Consider the following 23,018-nt stretch of genomic DNA (forward strand, 5'->3'; position numbering starts at 1 on the left):
AGCTGCTGGCTTGTTTTCCCTTCAGGTGTGCAGACCACTGAACAGGAGGCAGTGCTCGTTAACATGTGGGATTAAGCTAAAGCTTCCACCCGCATGCTGTCCGCACTTCATAAACACAACAGTGGAAAACGTGGGGTGGAGCAGGGTGGGGGCAGGGTGTGGGGTGGAGGTCGGGGGTGTTAAGAAAAACCCATAAAGTGTTTTGATATGAACTTAGCCCCCTTCTCCCTCTTTAATCGTGAGATTGTAGATGAAACGCTATGCTGTTTTAGGAGTATTTTTTTTTTAAAGTGGTTATAGAGTGGGTCCTCACAAAGGTGGGCTTCACAAAGATGGATTTCAGTTTTTCATGTTTCGCACCAAACAGCAGCTTGTGTGTGTGTGTGTGTGTGTGTGTTTTTTTTCTCCCCTGATCCATCATTGCCCCGCTCTCCAGCGGACCTCCTCTATGCTCTGTGCATGCCAGCCCATGAATGCAGACTCTGTTGCTTCATGTGGCAATATTAATTGCCTTGGGCTGTCTGTTTCCCAGAGCACTTTTGGAAATGGGATATGACGTCTGAAAGTGGTATTTCTTGGTGGGATAGTTTTAATGAAAAATTGTCGCCACTTAAAAGGGAGAAAGATGTAGAACACGTTGCACAAACACTCCGCAAAGTGGAAGTGGCGTTCCAGAAAGATCCTTTCAAACTGAGATCATGTGACACCCCCATTGACCACACACACATACGTGCACGCACACTCACACACACATGAAAACACACACAGGCACAGACAGACATGCGTGCACACAGACGCACACACATTCCAGCCCGCAGTGGTGAGCCCTGCTTTCAAGTATGTTTTTGTAGGGAGTGCGTAATGACTGAACTTCTATCAAACACAGAATTCTGGGGGAAAGAAAAATGAAATTAAAATGGCGCTCTCAAACCCCTGCTTTATTTTACCCGTATCTGGCAGCTTCTTTCAGGAATTTCCTTCTAATTATCATGATAATGACCTGCAATTTTCTTTTTTCCTCATAGTGCTTGTTAATTACAGCTCAGGTTAGGATGGGGGTTAGGGAAATAAGGGAGGACATTTTTGAACCCGCTTCGTGAGGAGTATTGTATAGTGGCAATCAGAAGCTGTCTAATGAAGCAGGTAGGGAGACATGCAACAGGTCATCCGGAGGGGATAGCAGCGCCGCTATTGGAATGAAATGTGAAAATCATTCAGCAGACAGCCTGGTTCACCTCTTTCTCTCTGTCTTTTTTCATTTCCTCCTGTGAGGTGACTCAATTTCACAGGCCAGGTGGAGGAGTCACTTCTTCCACCTCCACACAAAACTGTATTCATCACAATATGATTACGTAGTGCAGGAAACTGCATGTTTCGTCCAAATATGACTCTTTGTATTGGCTAATTTCAGGAAATGCTGCTACTCTGTTGTTGTTGTCTTTGTCGTTGATGATGATGATTATGATTAAATGGCGTTATTTTTAAAATAATTGATGTTATCCATTTAAAACACATAAATGCAAAATTATACTGCACCTGGAGGCTCTAAGATCGATGTTGAGCCTTGTATGTTGGCACTGTGAACGTAGGAAAGGATAGAAAGAAAATTTGAATGTACGTTATGCAATGAGAGAGAGGCAACGTTTACATCTGTAATAAAAATGTGGCTTTGTGTAGAATAAATGGGGAAAAAGGAAACACCTGGTCAAGGCACTGCTGGCCACGTGATTTCACCTGAAGGCCGCGTTCATTTTGACCCAGCCGAGCTCAAATCAGCGCGGTTTTCCTCAACGTTTGCCGTCCTCGTTACGCTCTTCCTCTTAAGCGGCTTCTTGTCAAAATACCAGCTTTTGACCCCCTGCTCACCGAACCCTCAAATTATTTTTTCTTGTCCGTCTCAATTTGGAGAGGAAGGTAATGTTTGTCAAATGACATCTTTTTGCGCGCGGCTCTCCGGACGATGTTTAGAGTGGCTGTTACGGTTACGGGCAGAGTGTGTGAAATGGATCCGCGCGCTTGTTTTCCCTGGCAGCTCCCAGTGGGGATACCCCTATCCTGGCCACAGGGCCGCACGGCTGTATTTAAAGACCCGGGCGATGGGCTTTCCTCTTCCTCTGTGGGGTTGGAGCGGGTGTCTGTAGCGTGGTACTGTGGGCAGTCCGGGCCCAGCTGGGGGTGCGTGCGTACGTGAAGGGGTCTCATGCTTTAAGCCTTGGCCCGAAACCCCTTCGGAATAGGGCTCAATCGTTATCGTTCTCTTTTGGGGAACTGTGTTACACAGCAGAACAAATCGGTCAAGCTTGGTTCTCGACCCCCTTTCATCTCTCTTCTGTGACGGAATAGGTGAAGCGCGAGCCATTTGTCAGCATGTATTTACCACCCCCCACCCCCCCGCCCCCCAATTTAAACATTTTCTTCCTCTTTTGTGTGCTGTACATTTCAGAAAAGTTATGGCCTGATAGAGATGAATATTGGTTCGGTTCTCATCACACAGCGAAGCTTGAGCTATTGAGATTTTTGGCTGGATCTACAATAACAATCAGAAGCATTTATGTGTTAAAAATGCGGCAACGGTCCTCAGGGCAATGCGTACATATGGACCTGATCATGTCAGAGAAAAGCAGCCCCCAGATCGTCTTACTGATGAGTAATTGACCGCCAATGGCTAAAAGTGCTCCTGATTCCTTAAGGATGAGCGCTTGGTCTCCAACATATAATTTTTGAGAGCCGTGCTCTTTTAAGTCATGTCTATTTTTAAATCGTCCTCTGAAGGCAAAGCCCAGTAGCAAAAAATTGTGATTTCCATCTCTCTCTTGTTTTCTCTCTCTCTCTCTCCCCCTCTCTCTCTCTCTCTCTCTCTCTCTCTCTCTCTCTCTCTCTCTCTCTCTGTCTCTCTCTCTCTCAGCCAGCTGTTCTGTGGGGCGTTCTATTTTGGGCTGTTACGAGGGGCTGCTGTTGCTCAGTGCTCATGCGGTGTCTGCCGTTAGTAGACACGGAGCGACTCGCTTATCTGGCTTAGGAGAGGGGCGCATCCATCATGTCTGGTCTGCCAGCCTCAGGTGGCCCCCACACCGTGTCCCCACCGCTCCCCCAGCTATACCTGTCTTGTCGCAGATGGCGGCTGGGAAACGGCTTCCATGCCCCCCCGGCTGTGGAGGAGGTCCCCAGGCAGCAGAGCAATCAGACAGAGCCCCCGGGGTACCTGAGGGGCCCGCACGGCTGTGACTGGAGCTTATTTTTGTACATGCCGCTCTGTTTGTGTGTTTGTTCAGTAGGGCCACAGCGGGTCACAGAAGGGTGTGCTGATTAGCCGATGCCCGTGAATGTTTTTGACACGCGGGGGTCGCTTTAAAGGCGCACCAGCTGTTGTATATCAGCTAGTTAATATGACGTCTGAACTCCACGGTACTGTTGAAGGGGCCCCCATCTCTCTCTCTCTCTCTCGTAGTGCTTTGGCAGAGCTGGAGAGCTGGGTGGTTATTTGATATCTCTACTCAGCTGATTTTCCCCCAGAGAGCCGTGATGAAGTGTACCAGCGTTTCCGAGCAGATCTATCAGGTTTTTAACGATGTGGCAGGGGTGCGCATGCTTGCCATCAGAGGGGTCAGGCTTGAGGGGGGAAAGACAGTCTTGCCGGATCGCTCTGTCTCAAACCTATTGAAAGCGTGGCTGACTGACTGAGTGAGATGAAGAGAGATAAAAAATACGACGCGGAGTCCACTCTATTGCAGTGACGCTTGGATGATGTGCGCAAGTGGTATGTTCCTCCCCCCAAAAAAGTCGTCATCGCCCATCGCTCTGTGGGGCAGCTCGACGGCTGGACAGAGCTCCTGTAGCCTGGCCTCTCTCCTCGGAAGTGTCTGTCTGTCGACTGACGCAGTGCAGATCGGCGTCTCCCAGCCGGACGCGTGTCTGCCGGGCCCCTGGCTCCGCGCGTCTCAGTACCCCCGCAGCTTCCCCCCGGTGTATTTCTGTAATCGCTCTCCGTGTCTCTCTGTTCCTCTGTCTGTCTCTTTCTTTCTCTCTCTCTCTCTCTCTGTCTGTGCTTCTGTCTCTCTCAGACAGCCTGCCCGCCAGCAGGCCCTGAGACCTGCCAGCAGCTATTGAGCCATTCTTATTTCATTATTATTGCTCCTGTATCGGTTACCGTTTGTCCCCCCCTTTCCCCCTTACCAAAGCTCTGGCCTCTTCATGGCGAATCTCTGATTGCAGATTGCCCGTTGCGCTCATTGCGCTGCTTAATGACCTCACCAGGCCTAATGGCCTGTAAATCGTGGAAACGGGCCACACCATTGGCTCTGGCTGAGCTACTGTTCCCTGGTTACGGGAAGGCCTGCCCTCCCATGCCTTCATGCCCTATGCCATGTGCCTGGCACTGCCATCTCCTCTGCCCAGGGGCAGCTTATAGGGGACGGGGCACTACACTGTAGTTTTTGTCATTAATAATCATAGAAAAACAATGGCTGGTTGTACAACACATAGGTCGGGCACCTGTTACATTCATCTTAAATGTTCAAATATTTTCCAAATTATTCATACCGTAAATGTACATTGAAAGTACACAAGCTAGTTGCTTTCGTAAAAGTGTTCTAATAATTAAGACGCTTTATAAAAATGTGCTAAATCGGAAAAAAAGGGACAATTTGCGGAGTTCGTTCCCCCTGACTTGCAGCGGGCCCAGCCTCTGATGAGACGGCAGCAGGTCCAAGTCTGCCGGGGGAGCATTTAATATTGTCTTCTGCCTAGAATCTTCTCCGCTGCATCAGCTGCTCTCAGAAATTATAAACTGGGGACGCGGCGCCAAGGCAGAGGTCCTGACGGTCGGGCCCCCGGGGGAGTCCGCCTCACAGCTTTGCTTCCCGCCCGAGGTCTCGGGTTGCCGCTTAATTGACGTAATGGCTCGATTAACCGGCGATCGTTTGAAGACGTCGGCCCTGAGCCGTGCAGTGAGGTGCGAGGGTGCTCTGCTTCCAGGCAGGAGGCGGCCTTTAATTCATCCGCAGTTTTAAAAAAAGAGAGAGGAGGAAAAAAGGCCTCGGCGGAGGTGGACGGTATTAGATATGACCAGACAGGGGGAAAGTAATGATCTGTTAAGTCACTGAAACCCCAGGATGGTACAATAACCAGAAAGCGGGTCCTCTCTTGAGGCCTGGCCTTTGACAACTCTACCAACCCCCCCCACCACCACCAACTCCCCTTGGCAATTTTCCTTTCGTCTGGAACAGAAGTCAGGGCTATATTGCTGCTGTAAAAGCAGATGAACTCCTCACATGGGGAAGGGGGTAGGGGGGCTGTTTTTCCGTGAGGTGCGTGGCAGCGATAGTGAGTTGGCTTCTTCTTGCGCCGGTTGTTTAAATCTGAAATGAGGCAGTGAGACCCATAAGCACAAATAATGTACAAATAATGATTGAAATTATGGCAAAACCGGAAAAAAGTTTTTTTTTTTTTACTTATATGCTGTAAATTTCAGTCCTGAATCGAAGCTGCAATCATAGGAGCTCAGCACGGGATGTGGTGGCTGTCGTCCAGACATTGTCTTCTTTTTGCTGTTTTGTTTTTTTTGGCCGAGCCTTCAGAAGCGCCTGGTTCTGTTGACAGCATGGGCGTGGCGTCGTCTCGGTTCCTGTCAGCGCCCGTCAGAACCGCGGGCTCCTGGCGCGGCGCACGCTGGCGCGCTCCGGCTCTGGAGCGTACGTGCGGGCGTAGCCGGCCGCATCGCTCCAGCATGCCGCCGGGTCGATGGGGACGGGCGGCCGCGTCCCCAGGCCTGGAGCTGGGAGCGGCGCTGCGAGGGCCGGCGGCTCGCAGAGAGCACGTGCAGAAGTGCTGCTCCTCGCTCGCCCTCTCGGGCCTCGCTCGCCTACCTCTGGAACAGGGGGTCCTGGAGGGCCGTAGATTTTGCTGGTTTTTTATTTAACCTCCAAGTCGTGTCCTAGTTCAGATCCGAGAAAGCAGGTGGGTTACCTATGTAATAAATGGCTTTAATTGCTTAAGAGACTGATAATAATAATGATGAATACCAGAAGGCCCTGCAGCCCTCCAGGACCAGGATTGAGAACCACAGTTCAAGAAGTATAGAGCGACATGCACAGGGGCTTATAAGTTTTTTGAAAGTGCATATTGCTCATTTTCATCAATCAAAGCCTTTTTACTTGAATCCAGCTTGTGTGTGTGAGTGGTTTTTCCCCACTCCGTGTTCAGGATGTTTTGGGTGAGTGTTTATTGGAGAACTAAAATGGCCTTTGGGTGAAGTGGCCTGCATTGTTACCTTTAGATCCTCTGATACAATATGAATATACCTTGGGGGAAAAAAAAACTATTTCAATTTGTTGTCCAGGTTTCAAACTCACCGTATGTCTCACCATTTGTGTTTTGTGTGTGTGTTTTGTCTGTGTCTGTGTCTGTGTCTGTGTCTGTGTCTGTGTGTGTGTGTGTGTTTGCTGTAGGGAGCCACAATAAAGCGGGATGAACAAACGGGAGCCATAGTGGTAGCTCGAATAATGAGAGGAGGTGCTGCAGACCGGAGTGGTGAGTTCCTGAATCCCCACCCAGCACACACTGGCCCTCTTTGTCCCCTTCCTGCATTTCCATGTCCCTGTATTCTGTCTGTTTCTCAGTATTAATTCTGTGACCTGTCAAGTTTCACAACCAACATGCCTCACGGCTAGCCATGGAATTTAAGACTCTTAGACACAGCAGATCCTACCAGGATCTTAGGGCAGACATTTTCAACTCAAGAAGAACTCCTGTCATGTAATAGCATGTGTTATATTTGTTTCATTAGAGCGTATATGTTATGTGACTATATGTTTGTGTTATGCATGTGAATTTATGTACCTTTGTGCTATTATGCGTGTGTGTTTGCGCATGCGCGTGTGTGTGTGTTTGTGTTCGTGTTCATGCATGTATGCGTGCGCGTGCGTGCGTGCGTGTATGCGTGCGTGTGCGTTTGCGTTTGTGTTCATGCATGTGTGTGTGCACGTGCGTGCGTTTGTGCGTGCGTGTATGCGTGCGTGTGCGTGCAGTGCTCTGACTCTGCCGGGTGTCTGTGCTGCAGGCCTGATCCACGTGGGCGATGAGCTGAGGGAGGTGAATGGAATTCCGGTGGATGACAGGAAGCCAGAGGAGATCATTCACATCCTGGTATGCGGCTCTTCTCATCGAGCTGCTGTTTATGGGCCTGTTTAACTCTCTGAGCAGAATTACAGCTGTGTTTGCTATGGCACTTTAATGCCTCCTCCTGGGGCAGCAGGGCCCTTTGATTCCTCATCTTGTTGATGGCTAAACACTCGCGTTATTTACAAGGTCGCTCCGTGAAATGTATGTTAAGGAGAACGGGAGCAGTGTGAGAGAGCGTATGCTCCTCCAGACTGTGCTCTTAGTTTCTCCTGCGCAGTTCATCACAAGCAGTTTCACTGTGCAGTCTCTCCTGTGCAGTTCTTCCTGAATGATTTGTCCGGTGCAGTTCCACTGTATGGCCAAAAGTATGTGGACACCTGACATCCAACAGCTCATCCAAAATGATGGGCATTAATATGGAGTTTGTACACCCTTTTCTCCTATAACAACCTCCACTCTTCTGAGAAGGCTTGAAACTGTTGGGGAAGCACAGAATCGTCTAGAATGTGAATGTATGCTGTATCATTAAGATTTGCCTTCATTGGAACTAAGGGGTCCTGCCCAAACCATGAAATACAGTCCCGAGCCATGGGGTGTCAGGATACTTTTGGTCATATAGTGTATGTCTGTGCATAGGTGTTGTATGCAGTCCATCCTGTGCACTCTCTTCTGTGTTGTCTCTCCTGTGCACTCTCTACCGTGCACAGTTTTCCAGTGCACTCTCTCCTGTGTTGTCTCTCCTGTGCACTCTCTACCATGCACAGTTTTCCAGTGCACTCTCTCCTGTGTACTCTCTATTGTGCACTCTCTATCGTGCACAGTTTTCCAGTGCACTCTCTCCTGTGTACTCTCTATTGTGCACTCTCTACCATGCACAGTTTTCCAGTGCACACTCTCCTGTGTACTCTCTATTGTGCACTCTCTATCGTGCACAGTTTTCCAGTGCACTCTCTCCTGTGTACTCTCTATTGTGCACTCTCTATCGTGCACAGTTCTCCTGTGCACACTCTCCTGTGTACTCTCTATTGTGCACTCTCTCCTCTGCACTCTGTGCAGTCTGTCCCATTCCTCCTCTAAGGTTCTACAGTAGAGCCCTGTGTCTCAGGGCCAGTGACCCACAGATCAGTTTTGAGCCCCTGAAAGGAAGCTCCTCCCCCAGGCCGGCGTGCTGTGACCCTGTGAAACAGTCTCCAAGCAGTCATCCTGTCCAAAAGGCGTACCATCGCTCAAGAAATAATAACAGTCTCAGACTCCATTCTCTGCTTGGGTAATTTAGTTTGATTTAACACTGCGTTTGTCTCCATTTCAGTTTAGTTATTCTTTTTGTCTCCTCTGTCCGTTCCCTTTGTTCCATGTTAAGGCGCAGTCCCAGGGGGCCATTACGTTTAAAATAATACCAGCCATCAAAGAAGAGACGCCTAGCAAGGAGCCCAAGGTACGTCCTGCCATAGAGATTAAATCGATTGTGTTACACGTGTGTGGACCTAACCAGAGTGAAATGAGAGGTTTTCTTCTTCTCAGTGACTCCAGTCTCTGGATCTGAGCTGGTGTCTAGAGGAAATAAATTCTGTTAGGAGGATAGTAGAGAGCGAGTAAATCGAAGACTGAGAGTCTGTGCATTTTCACCTTGTTGTGCATGTGTGCATTTGTGGACATGTGTGTGTGCATATGTGTGTGATTGTACATGGTTGCGTGAGTGTTTGCGTACGTTACACTTGTTTGTATGGGCTTCAATGTTTGAATGCGGTCCTGAGAGATGATTTGGGTCAGTAGCGAGCCTGGGCCTTTGTCTAAAGCGAAAACCTTGTATTAGTCATGTGATATGTTTCACAGGCCCAGTTATTATGTGTATTGCCTTTTGTGGATATTTATCACTAACAGGAGGCTGTGTTTGTCCCCTCAGGTGCAGATTAGGCTAACGTGCAGTCTGAAATATCACGTCTTTAAAAATTTTCACGGTTTAATAGCTCTAATATGCCCATTTTCGACTTCACGATGAACTTGGGCTTTCAGTGTGCCAGTGGTTTTTTTTTTTTGTTTCATATAATAAATATCCGCAAGTGTTGCTAATTGGGTGCACATGTCTAAAAAAAGAAGAAGGGTAAATCAAGTCCTTTCAGCGAAATCAAGCCTGTTTCTGCTTTTCTGATGAAAACTCCTAACTTAAGCCAGCACCTCATCTCTGGGCCCAAACAACAGTCTCAGACTGACACAAAATATCACTACATGGGAAGTAGCACTTGTTGAATCAATAAAAGAAATCATTTCTGATTGTTCCAAATGTCTCCCTCTGTGCATCACAGCAGCTCCCCAGACTTCATTAACTGAGACACTTTCTGCTTTGAGGGGATCAGCCCGCATGGCGTAGTCCTTGAGTCTCTGTGGGGTGTATTTCATCTGTAAATATTTATTAACCTCCACCACCTCTTAGAACACAGACACACACACACACCAGTCACACCACCACACACACACACACCACACACCACCCACCACACACACACACACACACACACACACACACACACACACGCGCACACGCCACCACCAGCCCTGTCCCCTCCGTTTTGCACCTTTTCAGTGGAAGTCACAGGCAGCCAGGATTCATGGGTCCTCCTCAAACCCTCCTTCGTTTGAAGAGACCTTCGTTAGCCACGGGCCACATAACGCCAGAAAAATCACAGAGCAGGACGGTGCAGTTTGGCACAGTCGCGCTTGGTACCTCCCCAGATCAGTAGACATAAGTTTGGTAACGCTTGGGAGGACCTGACAGGATTTAGCTCTCGGGGAAGTTTTTGGCGGGTTGCACCCGGCTGCTCGCCGGCAGACATTAGATCCTGATTAGACTGACCTTTCCCGAGTCATCATGCTAACTGACAGTGAAGCTCTTTCAGAAGCCGGGGACGGGTTTAACACTCGCAAAGAGTGCCGGAATTTGACCTTCAAATGGCTCCTTGACGTCTCCTTGAAGAGTAGAGCAGCCACTCTTCAGGGATGGTTGGGGGGGGGGGTGTGGGGGTGTGGGCTTTTGGCTGTTTGGAGAACAGTAGATATGTAGCTGGACATATTTTAATGGGTTTTTTTCTCCTTCCAGATGTTTGTCAAGTCGCTCTTTGACTACGACCCTAAAGTGGATAAAGCCATCCCCTGTAAAGAGGCAGGGCTGGCCTTCAAGAAGGGGGATGTCCTTCAGATCATGAGCCAGGATGACGCAACTTGGTGGCAGGCCAGGCGCGAGGGAGACGCCAACCCCAGAGCAGGCCTCATCCCCTCCAAACAGCTCCAGGAGAGGTGAGCTACCGAGACGCCGCTGCCGCCCGCCCAATTATGCCCCCCTCTCCCAAAGCCAACAACCAAAGCCAGCTTCCCCGAGCAGCCTGCCACCCAACTGCGGCGTCCGGTACACCCTGACCGTGTTTGACTCCTGACGACGGGAGGAATGGGCTCTTGCCTCGCTTCGCCAGAATCCCTTGGATTTCCGCGCTCGTCTGGCCCGGAATGAGTAACGACAGAAAATGATAGCACTGGTGCTGATCCACTTTGGAAGGGGAGCGCATGGAAAATGGCACACTGATGTGCATCCCAGGAACACTTTCTTGGCACCACCCTGCAGAGGCTCGAAAAATTCAACAAAGCCTTGAGATTTATTTCAGCGGCTTTTGAATGGAAGGCATTGTTTTTTCGTCCCTGTTCCCTCTCTCTTTTTGTCCTTTTGTTTTTTTTTCTTTCTTTTTTTTTTTGCTGGTGGACATTTAAGAATGTCTCTTGGTGCTGTAGGAGCAAGTGTTTATTGATCCCATAGCGGTCGTGAAAACTGATGGTTTTATGGTTCCTCTCTCCTTCTTCTGCAGGAGGTTCGCGCTCCGGCGGCCTGTAGCCGTTGTTCAGCCCCAGAAAACCTCCAACCGAAGATCATGTAAGCTCGTATATCAGGCGACCGTGGGATGGGGGGGAGGGGGGAGAGACACAAATCACTCCAACTAGCCCTGCCTTTCTGGAGCAGGTGCTTGCATTTTAAGAGAGAGCGTCACCAGTCCTGGACACACCTCAGAGGGGAAGGAAAGTTATGGGGAAGGTTGTAGAGATGGCGGGGAGCCTTCAGCTAAAGAGAAATAAACCCATGTGATTGATGTATGCTTCAGAAAGCACTTAATCACAGTCGTCATCCTTCTGCAATGGCAAAGTCCTGGTCTGTTCGGGGGTAAACTACAGTGATGTCTCTGTCCCTCTCCTCCCCTCTCTCCCTCCCTCTCTCCTGCTTTTAGCAGAGGATTCGTAGTGAGAGGCTGAGATTTGCAGTCTCTGGAGCCGCACTCTGGAAAACCTCTCTGCTTCTGATACTAATGAAGAATTAATGGCCTGATAGGAGCAGGGGATGCGATAGACCATTGGCGTAGTAAATTACGCGCATCCTGTTGTACACATTAAGATGTTTTACCGCGTGTGAACTAGCTGGCCGTTAGCCCCAGGACAGGGGGAGTTATGCAGCCACGCGACAAAGGATGTCAGCCCATTGGGGGATGAGCTCCATACCTGTTGGTTGTGCAAGTTAGAGAACATTCAGCATCAAGAATGTTCAGGTTCTGGATTTTAACGCACCAGAGGGCCTTCGTACCGACACTGGGGAGGCTAATAATGCATCCCGAATTCATTCGAAAGGAGCGGGAAATCCAATGAGACGCTCATGGTTCAGAGCAAAGAAAGCTGTTCACTTGTCAAAGCAGCTGCCTGTTTTAAGGCTCTTAATTTTCAGCACAGTCTAAATCCTGCAGTATCGTATGCATGCCGTTTTTTTCTTCCTTTTTATTTTCTTTTTCAGGAATGGTGCACGCACGCCCCACTTAGTTCCGTAAAATTATTTGTACTTCGTGCCGGACACGGACCTTTCATCCTTTACACGCTTTCCCATAATCCCTTGCACGCAAAGTCAGTCAGCTCACTCTGTGTCCCGTCCATCACTGCGCTGACGTTCATCCAGCTGCTAATCAGGGTCCATAATAGGATCGGTCAGGGAGCGTGAAGCAGGGTTTTTCCTCCAGACTGTGAAAACATTGATGGAATACAAATCTGCAGGAATATCGCAATCAAGTGCGAGGCTTAATTTGCAGTTACTGTCTCTGCAGTTCCCCCCCCCCCCCACATTTGGAGGGACCTGACTTGGTGACTCACTACCACAATGGCTGACCACTGTACTCTACGATACAATATACGATATACTTTTTATTGAACCTCTTGGGGGTAATTTGTCCTCTGCATTTGACCCATCCTAGTTACTTAAGAGCAGTGGGCAGCCACAGTGCAGCGCCCGGGGACCAACCTCAGTTTTGAGGCCAGTGCCTTGGTCAACGGCAACTGCAGGAGTGCACCTAGCATGTCTACAAATCAGTCGAGTGTGTTTAAGGGTCTATTTACTTATTTATTCATTTGTTTTTTGGGGGCTGAACATGTCCAATTCCCCCCGTGATTTGGAATGTCCATCCACAGCCACATTCATGCGTGAACCCCACTGCTGACTTGGGAAAGTGCAGACATCCACAGCTCTCCCCCGAAACGCGTCTTTCCTCCCCACCGTCCACAACCAAGATCACATAGGGTCAGGGAAAACCTGTTTTATGCAGCTTTGGCATGCGGCCTACTGGTGTCCCATTGACCAATGGGGGTCGCTAGAGAGCAATGTAAGGTGGACTGAACACTCCCATACCCTGGGTGACAGAATTGCCAATTGCTCATTAGCCTATGGCGCTGCCTGCCACGGTCAGTAGTGCCTCAGTCCAGAATTGATCCGAGACTGTGGCACTCAACCATGCACCAGCAACCTCTCTTTGTTTTTTTTTTAATGCAATTAAAACATTGTTACTAGTAAAAAAACGAGAGAGGTGCTGCATAGATCTAAGGTTTTGTCTAGGTTAATTTTCAACCCCTGTCCCCACTTTTGTTAAAATAAAATCTAATGGTACCAAATATAATTGGTCACTATATGAATGATTTAATGAACACAATGTGTCTGTCCTAAGTTGTGATAGGGAGCAAAAATCAGCTCCATCTGGTTATAATCTTAATTTGAATTGTTCACCACAGTGGAACTTTCCAGTGACATTTCATATCAACATAAAGAATAAGTTTTTCCCTAATATTAGAGCAGATTTTAAATATTAATAGATTTACTGTACGTACTCTTCAGGGCTGTATTTTGTCACTTCCAAATGTGTCTTTTTTTCCAGAACTATGGGATTCACAAAAGCAATGGTGACAGAGTGATGAAAACATTGCCTGCGCATAATGTAGTTTTCCAGAGGTTTCCATTATATTTTCCCTGGGGGGAAGAGGAGGGGTCATAGAGGTAAAGGGTTAAAATATGGCACTTAGTTTTTCCCCCCCTGCAGTTAACCAGGCGTTCAAATGTTTTGAAGGGATGTTTAAGTTTCTGGAGTGTTTTTGTAAACAGCGTGCCTGTGCGTGGCCCTGTCCGCGGGGAGGGGAAGTGGGGGCCTCTCCCCGGGCGGCGGCGGCGGCTCATCGCGAGTAATAAACCACGACCGTACGGTAGGAGCTCCCGAGACAGGCCCCTGGGAGATGATGGATAGCGCGGGGAGCGATCCCAGCTCCTGCCGAGCGCGCAGTTACTGTCTCCCCTCCGGTCTGAAAGCGTTCATCTAATGAGTATCAGCCTTCGCCGCGGAGGGAAGGAGCTTCCTCCACCGCCGCGCTTTACCGCCGGACGCCGGCACCAGAAATGGAGCCGCGCTGCAGTGCGGGTGCTTCCTTTGGTGCGGTCCCGCCGTCCGACGAGCGCGCTTGGCAGGACGCGCGTCTCCGTGAGCTCCTTTTGATTGAATTTCGCCGAAACACAAAGACCCGTCCAGGGGGAGGGAATCTGATGTCTGCGGGCCGGCGGTTCTGAAGCCTGCCTCAGTGTTGGCCTTGGGTCCTGACGCAGGCGCGCTCCACTTCATCGCCTCCGTTCGTCACACGTGAGCCCCGCGCCGAAGACGTCTGAGTGGAGGCCGCTCTCCTCGCCCGACGCTTGTTAGCTGGAGGTTTTTTTAGGCGTCTCGTGAATTGCGTTGAGCCGAGGCTTCACTTTCTCAAGCGCTAAGGTTAGAAATCCTTTCCTGTCACGCAGATCCCTGTTTGCAGGGTGGACTGCCTGCACCCTCAAAGGTGGCTTGTTCTCTGGCTTGCCTTCATTTAACCTCCTCCCTGCCTAGCCAGCGTGTGTTCTGACGGCTCGCTACATAATTTTATAGCAGATTTAACTATGCATTTGGCAAGTCAGACTTTTGTACCGCTGTTGGTTGTAAATTTAAGGTGAAAGAGACATGCGGCCAAACACCTTGGTGCACTTAAAGCTCACCTTGAAGCATGCTGTCTCGCTGGCTAGGTTTCGTATTGTCTGTCCAGACTCCCCAGTGTCTCGCTGATGAAGATAAAGTGTCTCAAAGGAGCTGGGATATGTTAACTGCTCCTCTGCCTTGACAGGCGGATTATCCTAAAACAGAACTCAACCTATCATTTTTTGTTGTTGTTGTTGTTGGAGTTGCGATTAAGGTCTGACAGGTCAGCAATACAGAGGTATACAGGGGGGTGGGGAGGGACCGGAATACACAAATATAGATTGGACTCTTTCATTTGGTTTCTTGATCAGAAGTTTGCTTTTCAAGTCAAGTTGCGCAGCCTTTCGGTTGGATTATCTTTTTGTAAAAAGTACAAAATGGAGAGTAAATTGTAATCATATGGCAAGTCAAACTCTGCTCCGTATTTTATTAGAGAGCGCAGGTTGTTAAATTGGTCTCCGCAATGGATAGATAAATGTTCAATCGGTTTAATTTCATGTCATCTGGAAAATGTTGCTCATCTCGTCTTGGAAAAGAATTAACGGTTTGTTGAAGCAAATGCTTCTCCAATGAAAACGCACATGTCTGTTGGCCGAGGGCTACGTGAAATCAGCCTGTGATTTCGATCTGTTCGCGTGGCCATGGCTGGAGCTTATTTTACAGCCTTCGCCATAACAAACACTTAGCGCTGGCATCCTCGAGACCGAGGAGGAGCGCGAGTTAATCCTGCTCGTGTGAACCCAGAGGAGTTCGCCCTGACCGGTTCACTCCTCTGGTATCGGTTCTGCTCAGACCGGTCCGCTCTACGCGTCGGACCCGAGCCCCTGGCCCGCCGTGCCTGTCCTGGCGCGTCTCCGCGGAGCTGACCCGAACGTCCCTCCGCTTGGGCGGCGCCGCCGGGAGCGCCGCCCGCCCCCGTCGGTAGCCCTTCGCGAGCCAGGCGCCCGGAACCAGATCCAGATGCCCGATAGGTCTGCGCAGCGAGTTGCGCTTCGTTAGCGGACTTGGAAGCGAAGCGTTGCCACCGCGTTGGATCGCAGCTCAAAACCAAAACAGAGAAAACGGAGCACGCAAATGAAAAACATCTCCTTCCCGACTGCGCCGTCCTCATCTTGAACCAATGAGTGACACGGGTGTTTGTGTTTGCGGTGCGGTCCGGCGCGCGCGCTGTCCGTGGGGGCCACGTGGAGTGTGTCAGCGGCTGGCCTGGCGTGTGGCTGTGTCAGTGCGTCCCAGCCAGGGGAGCTGTTCAGTCCCAAGCCGTCCTTCACACAGAGCGTTAACCCCGGGGAGTAGGTGGAGCGGAGCCGGGTCTGATTTCCGTGTAAATACGTCACGCCGGAGAAAAGGTGGATTAAACTAAGCCGGGTCTGACCCACCTAACCACCTAGGAGAAAAGCCAGAGCTGACCCGGTATTTGTTCTGTGTGAAGTAGAGCCGGAGAATAGCCGGAGCAAGACAATGGTTATTGTGCACGAGATACATAATTGGACGAGCCACAGCGAATCCCGCGGATTCTTCTTTGCAGTGTAAAGGTGTTCATACCGGCCAAAAGGTGGATAAAGAACGTCTGTGGAAATTTATCATCACTAGTTCTACCCCGGGTCTGCTACAGCATTTTAACCCGGCTCGGCAGTGTAAAGACAGCTCCAGAGCAGGGGGTGTTGAGTTGGTACAGTTTCCGATGACTCTGTAGGTTAAGGAAGAGCCCAAACCAAACACACTAGATGCATAGTGCCGAGAGAAATTATTATTCTTTTATTTTTCAGTAAAAAGTTATGGTCCCCATTTACCCCCGCCCCTGCACAGCCCTCCAGTGAGGCCCTAAAGTAGCGTATCAGCCCAGTATAAGAACACAAAGGAGCACGTCCGTTACTGCTGCAGCCCCCGGAGGCTGTGCAGGCCTTACACGGTGGACTCCTGACGCAATGTGAGCAGACTGCGAACGCAACGTGGGCGGACTGCGCCCTCTGCTTCAGTAAATGACTGGGGCTCTTTGTCCCTGCAAGCCCAGCGTTGGCCAGAGACGGTAACGACAATAACAGCAACTCCAGGCTGTTCTGTGCTTCTGAAGCTCTCTCTGTCTTTTTTTCTCCTCTCTCACACACGCGCTTACTCCTCCCTCTCTCTCTCTTGCTCATACCATTTCTTCCAGGTGAGGGGGGGAATTATGAGTGATTTCTTTCTCCCCGGCTGTATATCCGTTTCAGTCTTTATTCCCCCCTCTGACTGAACCAAGCTTTAATTAGTCTTTAAAAGTACATAGCTTTTTTTACATTTCTATTACACATTGTTTTTTCACATTTAGAATTTTAATCATGTGAAAAAGTAAAATTAAAGGGTTCTGAGAGCTCTTCCCCAAAATAATTTGCCAGTATGACCAACTGTACTGAGCGCATCATTTGTAAGACTGCAAAAAACATATAGTCATTCCTTTCTGAACTCTGTCCAGAAGCTGTTCTCAGTCACAGTGTCAAATGACTGTGGAGGTGACGTCAAAATGGTGGTGCTCATGAAACACAACGGTCAAAACAAGAACGTGATTCAGATTGCTCCTGCTGTAGTGCCACTTAAGAAGTGCTTTTAGTACACCACCACGGCCCAAATTATTTTTTTCCACGAGGGCCGATGACAGTTGTTATGTCTGGACATTACCTGTATCGCGATGCTCCATCTTGTGAATCAGTACTGTACTCTTTTAGGAAAAGTGCAACTGTAAGGTGAGCCTCAGAGAGTATAGCCCATTTTGAATGTTTTGATGTAACCTTGTTAGGCAGAATTGGGACCACATGATGAAAAGGAAGTTTTTTTATTTATTTTTTTAACTGGATCCAAATGCTGCTCATTGGTGGAGGATATGGCCTTGTTCGGTGTCCATCTTGCATCTGCTCTTGCATTCGCTGGTTTCCATCTGACCCAGCTGCTGAAACTGAGCAAAGCTGCACTGTGTCTAAAGCAAAGACGACGATGCAGACGATGTCTCAGTGTGCAACTTGTAGTGCTCCTCCATTTTAGGTTTGTTGCGGTATAGTGCAAAGGTCAATAAGGAGTGTGTTTGCGTGTGTATTTGTGTGTGCGCCTGTTTGCGTGTGTGTGAATACTTTAAGTCTGCATTAAAGATAGTAAGGAATTCAGTGCGTTTGAATCAAAGCCCTGTTTGCTGCTGGGGCATTTACTGTGTGGTTTTGTTCCTCATTTTAAGCTTTTAACTATCGTTTGTGTTTTTGTTTTGCTTTTCTAAGATGATGTGGCTGTTGAATGTGGTAGGTGTCCCTCCTTTTCTCCTTTTTTTTTTTGTTAGCTTGCCCCCCACCCCCTCGCCCGTCCTTCACTTTTAAGTTTTTTTTTTCTTTTCTTTTCACTAAATTTAACCCATTTTTTCATCTTTTGCTTTGCTTACGCTCTCAGCTGAGGAAATTGAAGGTACTGCTTCTTGAACTACCTAACCCTCCTCACCCATTTGCTGTGTTCGGGGAAAATCCGCCCAAAAAATGAGGTCGTGCTGATTGGTCCCCACTCAGCCCTTTGCTGTGTAGTGTAGAATGTCTGTTGGATAGGGAAGAACAAGTTCCCCTGTATTGTTTTGTCTTGTCATCTTTTCATCTCAAAAGCAACTATACAAACAGAGGAACCACTGGTGTGTGCTTGTTCACCCACAAGTTACTTTCGGCGACACATTGCCAAAATCCACAGCGCCTGGTTAGCCTATGTATTTTTCCCATTGCATTGGCCACAGTAACTCCTCTCAAACAGGAGTCGTGTATCGCACCATCACGCACTGAAGCACCACCTACCTGTAGGAGAGGAAATGGCCGGTGCTCACATTTGAAAGCTCTGTCCCGATGTCGGGTGAAGACCAAAGTGCCAGTGCCAGTACTGTGGGCGCCTCTGCTTGTCTCTGTGTTTCCTGTGGCGTGCTGTTCGTGCGCGTAGCGCGTAGCGCCGTGAGCCTGCCCCCAGCGTGCTGTGCTTCGGCGGGCGGACGGCTCGGCGCGCCTGCCTGTGTCTGTGAATGTTCTGCCTGCCTCGGCTCTCTAACGTTTCTGCTCCCTCTCCGGTGGCTGTGTTCCTCCTCTCTGTGTGCTTACACTGCGCCCAGAGGACGGTGACAGTGGCGCCTATATAAGCGGATTCCACATAGGTGAGACACTCCTTTACACTCTGTGTCCCCTTCTCCATGACTCCGCCCCCGCCCCGCCCCTGCCTCCTGTGACTGTGTTGTCCTAGCAGTACTAACTTTGGCTGTGCAGTGACAGTGATGCTGTGCCCCCGATCTGTGATGTGCTGTGTGATCAGAGCCTCTTTCGTGAGCCAATTTTCTGCTTCTGTCTGTCTCTCTCCTCTCTCTCCCTCCCTCCTCCTCCTTTCTCTTTCTCCTTAACCCCATCCCTATATAGTTACCCAAATAAATTATTTCTATGTCTTTGTGAATGAGCGTGTCGTTTTGAAGTGTAATTGCATCTATACAGGCCCCAGTACAATGTTTTAAGTTTATGACGTAGTGCCGTTTATCTGGAGTTATGTGCATGCCACACCAGCAAACTGCAATCTCCGATAATGGTCATGTGACGACAGGGTAAGCTTTTCCCTTAACCTCCAAACACCCTTCTTCAAAAAACAATATTCAAACAGCATGCTTACAGGATTTGTAGAGTATTAATAAACTAAAAATGCTTTGAAAGCTGGTTTAGGCTGTGCTATGCTGACACATTTTTTTTTACCCTGTTTTATTATATTTTACACCTTATTGCTGTCCAGTATGTATTACAGTACTTTGCTTGAGCGCGAGGAGCATTAACGCACACTGTGTTCCAAACCGATATTATTGTTCATGTTATTGTTGATTTAGCATCATCATTTTTTAAATTTGTCGCCTCCGTGCGGCTCAGCAGCCAAGGAGAGGAACAGTGTTTTTCACTTTTAATTACGTGCTGTCTGACATTCTGAATGCGTGTTTGTAAATGAGAAGTGCATTTGGGTAATACGTGTTTCACACGTTTTACCCAAAGGCCGGACCGCACCAAAAACAAACATTTTAAAATGTTTTTTTTTACCCTTTCTGTTCTCCGTTCCCATGGTCGAGACCGCCCAGTTCTTTTCCGTCGCTGTGGAAACCCCCGGTTCCCCTTCCCACAGAATGCTGGGCTATTGGAGGCCTGTGTAGTAGCCGTTCGCGGCGCTGTTTTAAGTGCCGTTTGCGTGCGGAACATGTTATCGTGTTGTCATTGCCACTGTCGCCTTTGACAAATCACAAGGCACAATCCCGCCGGAGCAACGGTTCTCAAGACTGGCCAGCTTAGAACTCTCTTTTTTTTCTTTTCTGTCCTCAATTACTGTGCCAATTTCGTGCCAGTCGTAGGCTACTGCACTATATTAAGGAGAATGCTAAACCAGAGAAGCCCAATGGTTTTGGTTTCACAGCCCTTTGAGCATGTTCATGAAGTTCAGTGTTTTTTTTTTTTTTGTAATTTTAATTTCACAGGATATCCAGGGCATTTTAAGTTTAGACTCTACAGTGTGTAAGTTCATGTCCGCCAAAGGCAATCAGGGGTTGTCATTCAATAGTGCTGAACCGAGTGCCCTCCTTCTTCCCACCGTCTGCTGCCTGGTCCGTCTCACGCTGCCTCGTCCTAACCTCAGCCTTTCAATTTTTTCATTTGAGCCGCAACCGTGCCGTCGTCCGGTTTCCCAGAACAGTCGGCCCGAGTCACGTGTCCTACAGTAAACCGAAGCGACCCCAGGAAAACACGGAAAACCTAGACAACAAAGCAAATAAGAAATGAAGAGTTTTCCGACACTCCGCAGGCCACCTCGTCTGCCAGCATGATTTGAGAGAGGATACGCAGCACTTGGCTACGCGAAAACAGAGCTTTGCATTTGCCATCTTTGGTCGGCTGATTCCTTAAAATCCTTTCTCCCCTTCTCTCTCGAAGCGTTGTCTTTCGGTCTGTGCAGAGGTCGTCCCCGCGCGCTCGTCCCTTCCGCGCGTCTGTCTGGCGAAATGTCCGGCCGTCCTTTCGGGGCCTATTACTGGACCGTCAGGGTTGTGATGGCATGCGCTTCCGTTCTAAACCCGTCGCGTCTGCAGCATCGCCCTGCGCTTTGTCCCTCTGTAGCCGAGCACGGCAGCTCTGCGGCGCGCTCGTCCCGCGGTGCCAGGCGCTCGAAAGCAGCGGAAGCACCTAGCGGCCCCGTTTTAAACGGTAAATTCTGTATTGAGACCTCGGTCTTTACAGGCGAATAAAAGAGTTATTCAGAATAACTGGCTGCTCACAGAGGGCTCGCTCTTTCCGTGGCACATTGGCAGAAATGCGATTTCCTCCAAATTTGTTGCGAATTTACGGCTGATATTATCAGAGTGAACCAACAAGGTTTTGGACCGTGGTCGAAGGGGGGTGACCATAACCAGCCATACCTCTTTTCTCATCCTCAGACCCTGCAGGCAATTCTCTCAGGTTCTGTGAATGGAGAAAAGCCTGGAAAAGGTATTAATTCCCTAAATACAATTGAAGCACGCGGTTGTGGAAAACCTACATTATGTCTGTTTGCTACGGATAAACAGGAGCCCAAGTATAGTTTCCTGAATTTCATTTTTGGCTCTTCGTTGAACCAAATTTTATGTTGCATTCTTGCATTCACCATCAGTACCTGCATTGGAATAAAATAATGAGCATTTAGAGTAATGCGGTCCATACTGGGAAAAAAAGCCAAATAATTTGATGCATACAATATGTATGTAATAATGTTTAAGTGCTGTTTTCATTTGAGTGAAAGATTAGTCCTTCACTTTATTTTACCAATGATGTGGCTAGTCGTCCGAAGGTTTTGCCATTTCCTATAGGATTCAAGTGATTTGCATGCTTCTGATATATGATTGCATGTCTTTCTATTAAACCCAGACTTCTTTGGCATTAATGATTTTATATTCCCATCAAACAAAAACCTTTGTCAAAGTAATTTAGCACCGGAGTGACTTTCTTATTTAAATTGGAATCAACTACAGATCTATGTTGGGACTGCTGCCTTTCCTTCAGTCATGCACACGCACCCGGCACCTCCATTAACTAAAAGGGGGGGTACTTGGTGTGCTCACTTAACAGTCGCAGAAAGTTACTATTTGGGGAGCACAAAGAGAAAGTTACTATTGGGGGGGGGTACTTGGTGTGCTCACTTAACAGTCACAGAAAGTTACTATTTGGGGAGCACTAAGAGAAAGTTACTATGGGGGGGGTACTTGGTGTGCTCACTTAACAGTCACAGAAAGTTACTATTTGGGGAGCACTAAGAGAAAGTTACTATTGGGGGGGTGTACTTGGTGTGCTCACTTAACAGTCACAGAAAGTTACTATTTGGGGAGCACTAAGAGAAAGTTACTATTGGGGGGGGGGGGGGGTACTTGGTGTGCTGACTTAACAGTCACAGAAAGTTACTATTTGGGGAGCACAAAGACTTTGTGTATGGAGAGTGTGAGTACGAATTAAACTGGCGGTTTGTCTCGGTTCGCGCCAGCTGGTGGAGAGAACACACACCTGGGCTGCGTTAGCTAATCAGCCCAGGTGCTTAAAGGTGTGCTGCTCTCCACAGCTCGGGGGCAAGGCCGGGAGCTCACACCGAGAGCGAGTTTCTTTATTTGAGTTGCGTTTAATTTCAGTTTTGTTTCTTTTAACAAGATGGGGGAAAAAGTGAACCCTTGCTGAAAAGTGGGAGGAGCTGGTCAGGTGAAAATCTGGCCAGCTACGAGCGGGGAACTGAAAAGTTGCTGCTCGGTTTTGCTTTCTTTTCTCTTTGTTATTTTAGTTTGTTGTTTTGGTTAATTGTTTTGGCCTTGAACCCGTGAGGGGGAAGGGTGAAGATGGCGTTTATTTTGTTTTGTGTTTGTGTGGGTGCGCTCTCTATCTCCATGCGGCAACCAACGGTGTTCCCCGGCACTGCCACACCTCTCTCCCAGGGGTGTCACAAGATTAGTGCCAAGCTGCACATAAATTATGTCAAGAGAGGCAGTACGCACTATGTATATTTGGCCAAATAGAATGCGTTTGCTGTACATTTTTTTAAAGGAATTAATGGCAGGCAACAGTTGTTATGCTTTCAGTTACAGTTACATTATGCTTTCTGAGCAGGACCTGTGTTTGCAGGTGGGATAAGAAAGTAAATTACTCACTGACACTATAGAATGATAGAGTTAATTGTGTGGAATCAGTTCCTGGAATGTATAGTGGACCTGTGGACTCTGGGATCCTCCAGACCTCCAGGCTTGACACAGTGATAGATTCGCTTTGGATTATTGGAAAATAATGAGCAAAACTGAGATGAATAGACTGTTCTCATCATTATTCTTCCCCTTAATTTGTTCACATGGAACCGCCATGTTCAAATGCTCAAAATCTCATCAATGTGCTTCTGTTGACGCGTAATCGATAAAGCAGGGTTAGTTTCCTGCCCTGCACCAAGAGCACAGGCAGGCGTCAGCGGGGGCTGGGAGCGGGGATCCGTGAGAGCAGCGGGCTGGTGGGCATGTGGGTCCCTGGCCCTGACGTGGGGGATTCTCCGGGGGCGTGGTTCATG

At 48.6% G+C, this 23,018-nt stretch overlaps 1 protein-coding gene across 4 annotated transcripts in view; it reads left to right on the top strand.

Annotated features, from left to right (window-relative positions):
* mpp7a (MAGUK p55 scaffold protein 7a) overlaps nt 1–23,018 on the top strand; it is a 127,914-nt gene that overhangs the window by 82,307 nt on the left and 22,589 nt on the right. For 3 of the 4 annotated variants that reach the window (XM_064332406.1, XM_064332407.1, XM_064332403.1), the window contains 7 exons: nt 6,447–6,528; nt 7,058–7,143; nt 8,480–8,554; nt 10,214–10,410; nt 10,971–11,035; nt 17,696–17,716; nt 18,553–18,594. In XM_064332406.1, the coding sequence (XP_064188476.1) occupies nt 6,447–6,528; nt 7,058–7,143; nt 8,480–8,554; nt 10,214–10,410; nt 10,971–11,035; nt 17,696–17,716; nt 18,553–18,594 (568 nt within the window). The remainder of the gene's footprint in view (nt 1–6,446; nt 6,529–7,057; nt 7,144–8,479; nt 8,555–10,213; nt 10,411–10,970; nt 11,036–17,695; nt 17,717–18,552; nt 18,595–23,018) is intronic. The other variant, XM_064332404.1, reaches the window with a different exon arrangement.

This window comes from Anguilla rostrata, chromosome 4 (assembly GCF_018555375.3).
Source record: "Anguilla rostrata isolate EN2019 chromosome 4, ASM1855537v3, whole genome shotgun sequence".
Taxonomy (NCBI): Eukaryota; Metazoa; Chordata; class Actinopteri; order Anguilliformes; family Anguillidae; genus Anguilla; species Anguilla rostrata.